The sequence below is a fragment of the Saccostrea cucullata genome, unplaced genomic scaffold (genome assembly GCF_032062105.1).
Source record: "Saccostrea cucullata isolate Sc308-1 unplaced genomic scaffold, CSIRO_AGI_Scuc_v1 ctg1166, whole genome shotgun sequence".
NCBI lineage: Eukaryota > Metazoa > Mollusca > Bivalvia > Ostreida > Ostreidae > Saccostrea > Saccostrea cuccullata.
The window spans coordinates 1-10,305 of NW_026923628.1; the positions used below are offsets into that span (position 1 = coordinate 1).

The window sequence follows — 10,305 nt, forward strand, 5'->3', positions numbered from 1 at the left end:
TTTTTTTACCTATTTTAAAAGATAAATTACATGCATCACCTGATTAAACAAAGGACAAGTTCCATTGCATCCTTACTAAAGAATTTATTTACATTACACAATTAAAAAAAGTAGGCCATGAGATAAGAAACAAATTTGGACAAATCCATTATTAAAAGGATGCTTTCTTTAATATACATCAGCTGGTTTTTTGTGATAACTGCCGGTGGGATAGCTACACTAGTTGACCACTCGGACCATTCTTACCAGCCTACACTTACACTGGAAGAGCGTGTTAGCGCGTTAGAGACAGAGCTGGTTGCTCTTAAGTCAAAAATAAACGAGGATAACGCTATTCGGAGGTGTGAATGCAAAGATGCAAGAAATCTTGAAGAGGATTCGGAGGCTAGTTAACATACACAGCTACTGGACAACACAGTACCAAAGTGATGGATATTATGCAAAAGCTTCTCTTTTTGATGATAAATTGAAAATACAGTATTAATTATTGTTTAAATTATGTTTATTCTTTGTTCTTTTATTTTTTTAGAGCAATATACGAGCAACATTTTTGAGAATTTTATCATGCTGTAAGAATGTATTAAAATGCTTTATTTGTATAATTGCTCAAATTCATTATTTATAAAGACTTTATACAACGAAAATTTTTTATTATATCAATATTAAAGACGACAATAATGTAATTTTCTTAAAATTAATTTATGATTCAAAAATATAACGCTCTCTTGTCATTAAAATTCTTATATAAATTTGCTATAAAAATTTGCAACACCATGAAGTGTTAAAAGAAAGCCACAGAATTCTTTTAAAAATTAATGATTCTGACGATCTAGAAAATTATTTTTATTATGAAACAACATCAAGTGTTAGAATAATATGTTTCTTTTCTTTGTGCTTTATAGTGCCAACATGATGAAGAGAAAGTCGCTTTCTATGGCTATGTTAGCGGCGATGAACTAGGCTCAGGACGCCAACATATCATTGACTTCGACGTCATTCAAATAAACCTTGGAAATGGCTTCCATACTCTCAGTGGAATGTTCATTGCTCCACATCCGGGGCTTTACGTCTTTACCTGGGTAATTCAGAGCACTTGGAATGGGATAGCGTACACGCAATTGATGAGGAATTCCGAGGTTGCCGGGGAGATCGTGGCCGATAGCTCACACACTACGGAATTTCACAGCGCAACCGGGGTCGTTGTGTTACAGTTAAATCAGGGTGACGAGGTGTACGTCAGACGAAATCCCAACCAGCCGACTTCCGGTCATATTATAAGTCGACCTGGGTATAGGTCGTCTTTTAGCGGATGGAAAATTTAAACGACCTATTGAATTAATGGTGATAAAAAGTTGCCAATTCCGAACAAAGAAAATTCATTAAAGTTTTAAATTTTGCTTCTAGTGATTTTTAGTTCTTGTAAATTACATTCAATTAACTTGTGATTTATATATTGCATCAATAAAGATATTATTGAATTTACCGATATAATGTCATGTTATATTAATGAGAAAAAGAATTGTCAATATTAAATATTTAAAGGTAAAATTATCTTTCCTCTTTTGAATAATTCTTTTTTACAATGACACAACAGTTGTTTTAAATTATTTTTTAAAGAAAAAAAAAATTAGAAAGACATGACCTTTTGTGTTTTAGTGATACATTGTATAACTTATTTTATTTCATAAGTGTGTAAATCGTTCACTGTAGACCAGGATTGTATTAACAATATTCTTTTGAAAAGTAAACGAATATTTTTCTTTGCCTGTCTTTCTGAAAATAAGAAAATATGAAAACACTATCCATTGGTCTAGGGGTTCCAGCTATGAGTTTTTTTTTTTTATTTTATCTATTGACATTCCATAAAAACTGTTTCGCAAAGATCAATAAATCATTTATTGCTACTCAACCAATACAATATATTAAGGGTTGTCGGGGGCATATGAGGTCAGGGCCGGGTCATTGATGTTCTTAGTAACCGTCTCTAAGGATCCATCCGTCATTCTTATTTCACAGGCCGTCACAGCACCTGAAATTTTAAATAAAAAATATATCACATTTCAAGGTTTAATTTTTTATATCTTTTTATTTACAACCATTTTATGGACGAAGAAGAAATTAATTTCAATATTCCTTTTCGGCTACTAGTTGAGGTGTCTTTTTAATTAATTAAAATTGCAGTACCCTGAATTGTTCAGTTTCATCGATACAGTCAGACAATAGTTTGAGAACATTTATGCAAAACAACATTTTTCTTATAAATATAATGATCGTTCAAATTTCAAAGATTGCATTATATGCAAAATGATAAATAAATTAGTAAACACATGAATTAATGAAATAAATAGAAATTAAATTAAATAAAATAAATGAATAAAATAAGAAACAAAAAATGAACATTTGTTTATGTCATGTCAAAACATATTTTAAATATTGGTTTTCACCTTTTTATAAACAGGATTTCTTTATGACGCAACAACAATACATTCTTAACAATTTTATACAGATTGCTTGTCAGTCAATAATTCTTTTATGTGACAAAACGTAAAGTCTGTTTATCGTACAAAGTTTTTCTTCCATGTAGCACAATATTCAATACCATACTTGGGAACTAGATAAGAAAATTGACGTAAATTGCTATACTTACCGGAACTATCCGTTAAAAGTTTCTGTATTATTCATGTGTTGATTGTTTTCTTCCTGTAACTTTAACACATTGTACGTCTAAATATGAAGATACTGAGTAGTTTTCATCGTATACTGTCCTTAAAAATAAATTTTACAGTTAAACTATGGTATCTCAATCTTCCTTATCAAGAACATCAAGGATATCACTGATGTTTTGGTCTAAATTTTTTTCTATATATTGTATATCAACATGGCGACCGGTCGGCAGGAGATGCTAAGTCCTCTGATATGGAGGTTCTATGTTTGCTTTGCTCCTATTTTGTATTGTTAATGGACCTTCTAACGTGAATTCAATTTCAAATATTTTTATTCTAAAGAACGAGATTTAATTTACCTTTATTTCGGCTTAAATCAAAAATATCATAACTACTGCTACTTCATATTTCTTGAAAGGAATTAAACAGCAAATATCTATAAATTAAGTTAAAATCCAAACCATTTAGACTAAACACTTAAATATTAAATATAAATCAGATATTCAATATTTCTTTGCAGTATAGAATAAAAAAAATATTTTTCAACTATCATAGATTAACAATTTGTTTTCAGCGTTTTTAGTTCGGTAATTTCCAAAATAAGGCTGATATATTGTCAATTTGACGTATAAAATACTGAAAGAGTACTGAAAAAATGGATTTCATATTTTAGCGGATTGGCGCAAACAACGTTTGCGCTAATTCATGAAAACCGCTAAGAAATCATTTAAATAAACACTGTACAATAACTGCATATAACGCTGAACTGGGTACAGTATGTATAACGAGGCGGCCCAAATCGGCAAAAATTAAACGCGCAACATTTTTTGAACTTGTCAATTTATTGTTATGAAAAATGGTATTAATTTTCTTCAACCCAATGTATATAACGTTCAAAACCGGTCAAATATTCCGGAAAGCAAACGTTTTGAAGTTTATATGTAAATGCAAAACTTTGCAGAAAGAACAAGTATAAACTAATATGCAAGAGAAAAAATAACTGTACAAAAGTGCGGCCACGTACGTTTTTAAGAAAAACTGTAGTTGAAAATACTTCAATAGATGTGACTTTTCCTCCTTATTAAAATCTATACTTTTAAAGAAATTAAATGTTGAAGTCTGAATCTGAATGTGTTATAATCTAATCTATACTTTTACAGAAATTTATTGTTTAAATCTGTATCTGAATGTTATGAAAACCACAGAAACTTCTTTGTAAAATTTATCAAGGGACATTGCATGGAAATCAATGACGCAATACATTAAAAACATGACGTCACAATGCATATGTTGAATAACCAAATTCTTCAGTCTTCCATAATAAATTAATGATATGATAAATTTTCAAAAATATATGTTTGAAAAACAGTCAAATGACATAAGTTTACATATACATGTACCTCTTATAAAACGAGCCTCTCCTTCATATTGGACGTGATATTGACTTTATGTTCAAGAAAAATTGTTTTAACGTTTTATTTAAGGAATGAAATACAGTAAATAACTTGAGACTAATTTTTTGGTGCTAGATCCATTATGACGTCAAAATCAATTTCAACGTTCTTTTTCCCGTACTTTACGGCTTAAGCAGAATTATGTAGAAAAAAGGGTATTTTCATGTCATTTAATTTGAAATCAATGAAAAGTAAATCGGATACCTATATTAAATTTGATATTGATTTAGGCCATGAACATACTAATTACCGTTTTCTGAGAGACTGTAGGCAACTGGATATATTTCCTTTGCCGAATAGTTTTTCTTAATTTTTCATTGAAAATGACAATATTCAATACAGTTTTTCATCTTGTATGTTACAAATTATGGAACACCTTATTTGACCAAAAAAGTTTAAAGCATCAATAAAGGAAAGTAATTGCTATACTTACCGCGAAGCGGTTTATATCCAGTTTATACCGTATAAAGTTTCATTGCTTATAATTTAATTTTCATTCATTTGATGTGTAACAAAATGACTTCAATTTGTACAAAATTTGAATGTAACGTCAGGCGGATTGATAACGGTCATTGTGACGTAGGCAACCCATTTTATACGATATAAAGTAATTTTTTATCCGTGAAATACTAGCGTTACAAACAGAATTAAATTATTGAAAATTATCATGCAGCTTTTCTAAAGTATGATTTAGATTCTGAGTATATATTTATCATGGTCCTTAAAAACAAATTTTACGATTAAAATATGGATATTCCGAAATACCATCTTCCGCCATGGCAATGTATTTTAAAATCAAGATCACCCCCATGGGGCTTAGAGATGCGTCTCAAGCCACGGTCCAATTTCCGCATATGTCTTTGGTGACCGTGGTTTAAATAACCCCCTCCCCCTTTATTAAATTCATGAATCTATATATTGTATATCAACATGGTGATCGGCAATTTCTATGTAATTTTAAAAAGAAACATGATACAATCAACTATTTATTTGTGTCTGAATAAAGATTAACAGTTCCAAAAGCAATTAACACTTTTCTTTGACAATAGGCAATTTTAACATATATGAGGTCCGCTGTAGAAACAATTGTTTGCTTTGCTCCTATTTTGTATTATCAGAAAAATTGGACTTTAAATTGCTTTTTAAAATTATCTGTGTTAAAACGAATGTATTAGACAAAACGATTTAAAAGAATACAAAATTCATAAAATAATACTCAGATATTTTATACTTTTTTTGAGTCCATATCGTAGTGAAAAGAACGAATTTTAAAGATGTTAATTTACCGAAAAAATATGAAAAGTATTTTAAGAACAAATATAAAAAATTCGGCTTAAATCAAAAATATTATAACGACAAGATTGGAATTGAAATTATTATTGTCACTGAAATCTTTTAAATATCTATAAACATTTACATTTTTCAATATCAAAAATGAAAGGAATTAAACAGCAAATATTTACTAAGTTAAAATTCAAACCATTTAGACTAACCACTTAAAGTTTTATTGGCCACACAACACAAAATAAGATATTCAATTATTTTTTCCAATATGTAGCTTATAAAAAGTTTAAATAAGAAAAGGGAAAAAAATAAATGTTTTTTTTTCGTTATTCTGCATTTCGATTATTTGTATTTTGCTTCATGTAAATAGAAAAATATATAGAAGTGGGGGGGGGGGGGTTACTGATTATCAAGATGTACAATTATGACTACCAATGAACAAGTTTATATCACAGATTAACAGTTTTGTTTTCAGAGTCATTAGTTGGGCATCTGCCAAAATAATGCATAAACTATATAAATTGTAACATTTCAATGTCACGTATAATAATACAACTAGGAAACCATGCCTGTTGAAAGTGTAAAAAATACCTCCCGCTTGAAAATTTCGATATGTCCATATTTCAGGGCGATTTTCCGCATACTATTATACCACTGAATGAAATTCAATGAAACTTTCACAGAATCTTAATAACATATTGCCATTGTGCACCTTTTATTTTACTCTTTGATCCGACACATGTTTTGGCAAAACGCTACGGCAAAACATAAAAGAGAACCGCTAAGAAATCATTTAAATACTATTATACAAAAAAGCAAGCCAATATATATACAATTGTACATGTACATTATAAATAATCAATCAATATGAATAAGATACTTTCTTCGACCTCTAGGCTTTTAGCAAGACATGCACATCTTACTCTAACTACCAGTAATTAAGAATTTGATGCATAGATATTTACCTTTTACCTTGAAGCATAAAGTATATATTTAAACTATATGTTTTAAAAGCTTAAGTTTGTTGGCACGTTAAAATGAAGTTTAATGTGGTTCTAAAATTTGGATAAGCCATTTATGTTAATGTACAGTATAAATAATCAATCAATATAAACAAGATACTTTCTTCATGGCTTTGATATATAAACATAAAGATAAAACTTTTATATGTTTATCCCCGAAGTTTACCAAAGTTCCGATTAAAACATTGGAAATAAGCAAAACTACCACAATATTTGCTGCCGGAATCCGCTTTTTATCCATGACTATTTTTTCTATACGTAAGTAAATACACTATTAGGCGCATGTTTGGTTACGAGATATCTATATGGAGACTGTCTGTCAAAGGCATTAGTTAAGAACATATATTTTGCGTGGCTGTTTATGTCAACATCTGCAAAGTATATGTTGTGACAAAAAATATATTACACCATTACCCAACATTGTAAATTTCTTGTTTTTCTTTAATTGTTGCCTTGAAGGTTTTATGTTTCAGTTTAAATAATTTGTTTATTTGTTTCTGCTCGTTGTATTTTTTTTTATTGTGTTAAGAAAATGTATCAAAATACTTATTTTACTGTTTACATGTGATAGTTGTTATTGTTTTTTTAAACAAAGAAATTGACTTTTATTGTCAGCACCTGAAAGAAAAAAAGTTTAAATTATTTTAAATAGAACGAATTTTGGAAAGATGTATGAAATAAGAAGATGCATGAAATGTGTCGACATAACGAACAGCATTCAAGATCAAAAGTCCATTAAACAATACAAAGGAGGAGTAGAGCAAAAACGGACCTCCGAAACATCGGAGGTGGGATCAGGTGACATAGAGGAGTAAGCATCCCCTGCTGACCCGTCACACCCTCCATGTGCTCCTTGTCATGATAAAGAAATAACGAAAAATCCGTCGTCAATTCATTGTGTAAGTAATAGCATAACAATACGTATGAAAAACGCATATGGTTTTGAACAACCTCAAGACCCGTATTTGCATCTGAAATTTAGATACCGGTATAAATTAGTTTTTTTTACCATTATGTTAGTCTTTTTCAGGATTTCTTTAAAAAAAATGACATTTTAAACCTGTTCATTACAGATAAGCTATGATACACCCAGCAATGAAATCTGTTAAAGAATGTCATTTACAAAAAAAAAAATAAACTCTTCAAAAAAAAAATAATAAAAATAAAAAAAAAACAGACATCTTTAACTCTTTCTTGATCAGATGCATGTTATTACATACATGAACAGCTAATGAAGTCAACTATATCAAATGTCGTCATGTATTTACTAAAACCTGAAAAACACCTGTACGTCTGTAATGATCTGAAAGAAAACAAATTGATGTCTAATATGATGAATATCATAAAACAAATTTTCCTTGTAATAACAAAAAAATTACATGCACTGGACAATTTGAACGCATGGCATAAAACTGTTTTCGCATTTCTCATCCTGTTCTTACGATCGTATAAATTTATTTGCACTTGAGTTTGGTTGTATTTAAAGACTGAATCATTACCACAATACGGTAAGAAAAATGCATGTTTTTTATTTCATAAAACTTATTAAAGATTCCCTAAAGCCATTGTACAGTGTATAGCAAAATAACAAAAAAAAGTAGAGTAACTTAAAACTTAAAAGGGATCATTAATGAACTTAAACAATTAAAATAAGAAGAAAAAAATAGAAATTTGAATGCAGTAGGTTAAATTTTGGAATATTGAACAAAAATTATGCAAAGAATTTTCCCCCGTTCATAGAAAACATGTTAATCAATCCAAACAGATTGTACAATTTTTAATGATAATTTTAATACCTTGGCAATACTTGATATTATAGTTTATAGTACATGTGCTTTTGTCAGGTAAAAGATGGGGCTTTATTTACTTATACTTTTGGTGGCTCCAGCGATGGTGAATTCTCAGACAAACAGTAAGGAATATGAATCTAGTACATTAAAACACACTCGCCTTTAGTGAATTCTTAAATTATTAATGTATGCTTAGTGAAAATAAATACCAAATCATACTAACTTAAAAATGATTAGTAAGACTTGGTATTTGTTTTACATAGTAATTCTAATATTATAAAAGTACGCTTACAGAAAATTGTAGAAATGAATATAGCCAATCTATTTTTTATTTGATATACGATTTCATTTACTTTTGCGTGTATATTCTTCGCTCATCTTTATACAGATTTGATCATTTAATTTATTAAAAAAAAATATTCCTATTTCTATAGAAAGATCAAAGTGTAATGAAAACAGAATGTGTTGTCATATTTTACATACATAATTAGTTTTTCTCATGTACGATAATTGATAAGTGGATGAATTCCAATAAAGAATTGCATTTAAAGGACTCGTGGCGATATTCATTCCTCGTATATGCTTGTTCTTTATAGATTGTGCGTGCATACAAGTGTATAACCCGGTCTGTGGAATAAACGGAAGGACATATTCTAACTCAGGATGTGCCGGGTGTGCGTAAGTAACTCTGATCTACAAAAAATCTACGAATCCTTAGTTTGACCATTTAATAGCTAATTCAAGTTTAAAACAATGTTGCATAATTTTTTGTACGCAATTAGTGAATGAATAAAAAATATATATCCTACAATTTAGAAACAGTTACTATTTATATTTACCATTCCATACAAATATAAGAGTTGTCTTTCGCCCTCCATAGTCTAAAAGCAATATTTTTCAGTTAAACAGATAAAATTGAAGAATTCTTATTATTGTGAGTTGATTTTATCATTTTATCATTTAAAAACATGACAGTCAGTTCTCGTGATTTCCATAGTTTTTGGTCTGTAAAGATATTTCACAATTCTTTTTTTTTTTTTTTTTTTTTTCTTGATGCGTCGTATTTCCTTTTTATGTTCCTCAATTAATCATCAGTCATGATTTTATAAATAGTAGTATACAAAGACTTAAGCAAAATGATGTAAAACCTTTTCGTTGTTTCATATTTAATTCTTTTATTTATTTGCGAGTTTCGCCAGGAAAAAAAAAACAAGAACAAAAGGGAAAAGCAGGAGGTATCTGGCCGGGGGACCATAAAACTTAGATGAGCTCACTTTTGATCTCAGTCTCACTGTATAGTGGAAAAGTGAGACTGAGATCAAAAATGAACTCGTGTAAGATTTATGGTTCCCAGGCCTGGCCTCGCTTCTGTAATTTAAAGAGGTTCATGTATGCTCTTCTCTTACATTGTATTGTTTCATTGGACCTTCGATATTCATACTTCTTTCCTTATCTCCATATTTCAATGAAGCATAAGGCGAAACTTGAACAATTTGTCTCAGGGTTACACTTTACTTTCAAGAGATTTACGACATAACTTTTTATTTACATTTATGATTATCGTATTAAGTTCAGGATACAATTCACTACCTGTAGATATTAATAAAATTTATAATGAATATTTTTCAACAACAAAATCTATGCCTAATTCGTAAACCATTCAATTGATACCCCCCACAAACCTGTTGTTTACGAGTTCTTTTGTCCTTTTTCTGTAGAGGCGTTTCCGTACAGTGTATGGGAGAGTGTCCGTGTAGAAGCCCAGGGAATCCAGGGAACTGTGCCTGTCCCTTTATATATGACCCGGTCTGTGGATTTAATGGTAGGACCTACAGTAACAGCTGTACTGCACGCTGCAGGTAAGATTTATCATGAACCTACCGGTAGTCGGGGGAAGGGTGAAGGCCAAACAAAACAAAACAAAAAAAAACTTAGGCGAGCACATTTTTGATATCAGTCACTTTCCCACTTTATAAAGCTAAATGTGAGAGTGGGACCAAAAATTAGCTACTCTTCTTTTTGGTCCCGTGGCCTGGATCCAGGATTGTGATTGAGAATTAAACTAAATGCAAATTTTCTATTACCTCTAAAA

At 30.0% G+C, this 10,305-nt stretch overlaps 2 protein-coding genes across 2 annotated transcripts; both read left to right on the forward strand.

Moving 5' to 3' along the window:
• Positions 1-159: 159 nt before the first annotated feature.
• Positions 160-1,322, forward strand: LOC134264514 (complement C1q subcomponent subunit A-like). Its single transcript, XM_062746807.1, has 2 exons — positions 160-384; positions 903-1,322. The coding sequence occupies exons 1-2, from the start codon at positions 160-162 to the stop codon at positions 1,320-1,322; spliced, it is 645 nt and encodes a 214-aa protein (XP_062602791.1).
• A 6,949-nt stretch (positions 1,323-8,271) lies between these two features.
• LOC134264515 (serine protease inhibitor dipetalogastin-like) lies at positions 8,272-10,076 on the forward strand. Its single transcript, XM_062746808.1, has 3 exons — positions 8,272-8,335; positions 8,810-8,891; positions 9,932-10,076. Exons 1-3 carry the CDS (start codon positions 8,275-8,277, stop codon positions 10,074-10,076), a joined length of 288 nt encoding a protein of 95 aa, XP_062602792.1. The 5' UTR covers positions 8,272-8,274.
• The last annotated feature ends 229 nt before the right edge of the window (positions 10,077-10,305 follow it).

What these genes read in the sequence shown, in the direction of transcription:
- LOC134264514 (XM_062746807.1), top strand. Translation starts at nt 160, where the DNA reads ATGCTTTCTTTAATATACATCAGCTGGTTTTTTGTGATAACTGCCGGT. An exon ending in ATCTTGAAGAGGATTCGGAG is followed by an intron (nt 385 to 902) that starts GCTAGTTAACAT and finishes TGTGCTTTATAG; the next exon opens with TGCCAACATGATGAAGAGAA.
- LOC134264515 (XM_062746808.1), top strand. Translation starts at nt 8,275, where the DNA reads ATGGGGCTTTATTTACTTATACTTTTGGTGGCTCCAGCGATGGTGAAT. An exon ending in GGTGAATTCTCAGACAAACA is followed by an intron (nt 8,336 to 8,809) that starts GTAAGGAATATG and finishes TGTTCTTTATAG; the next exon opens with ATTGTGCGTGCATACAAGTG. An exon ending in TCAGGATGTGCCGGGTGTGC is followed by an intron (nt 8,892 to 9,931) that starts GTAAGTAACTCT and finishes CTTTTTCTGTAG; the next exon opens with AGGCGTTTCCGTACAGTGTA.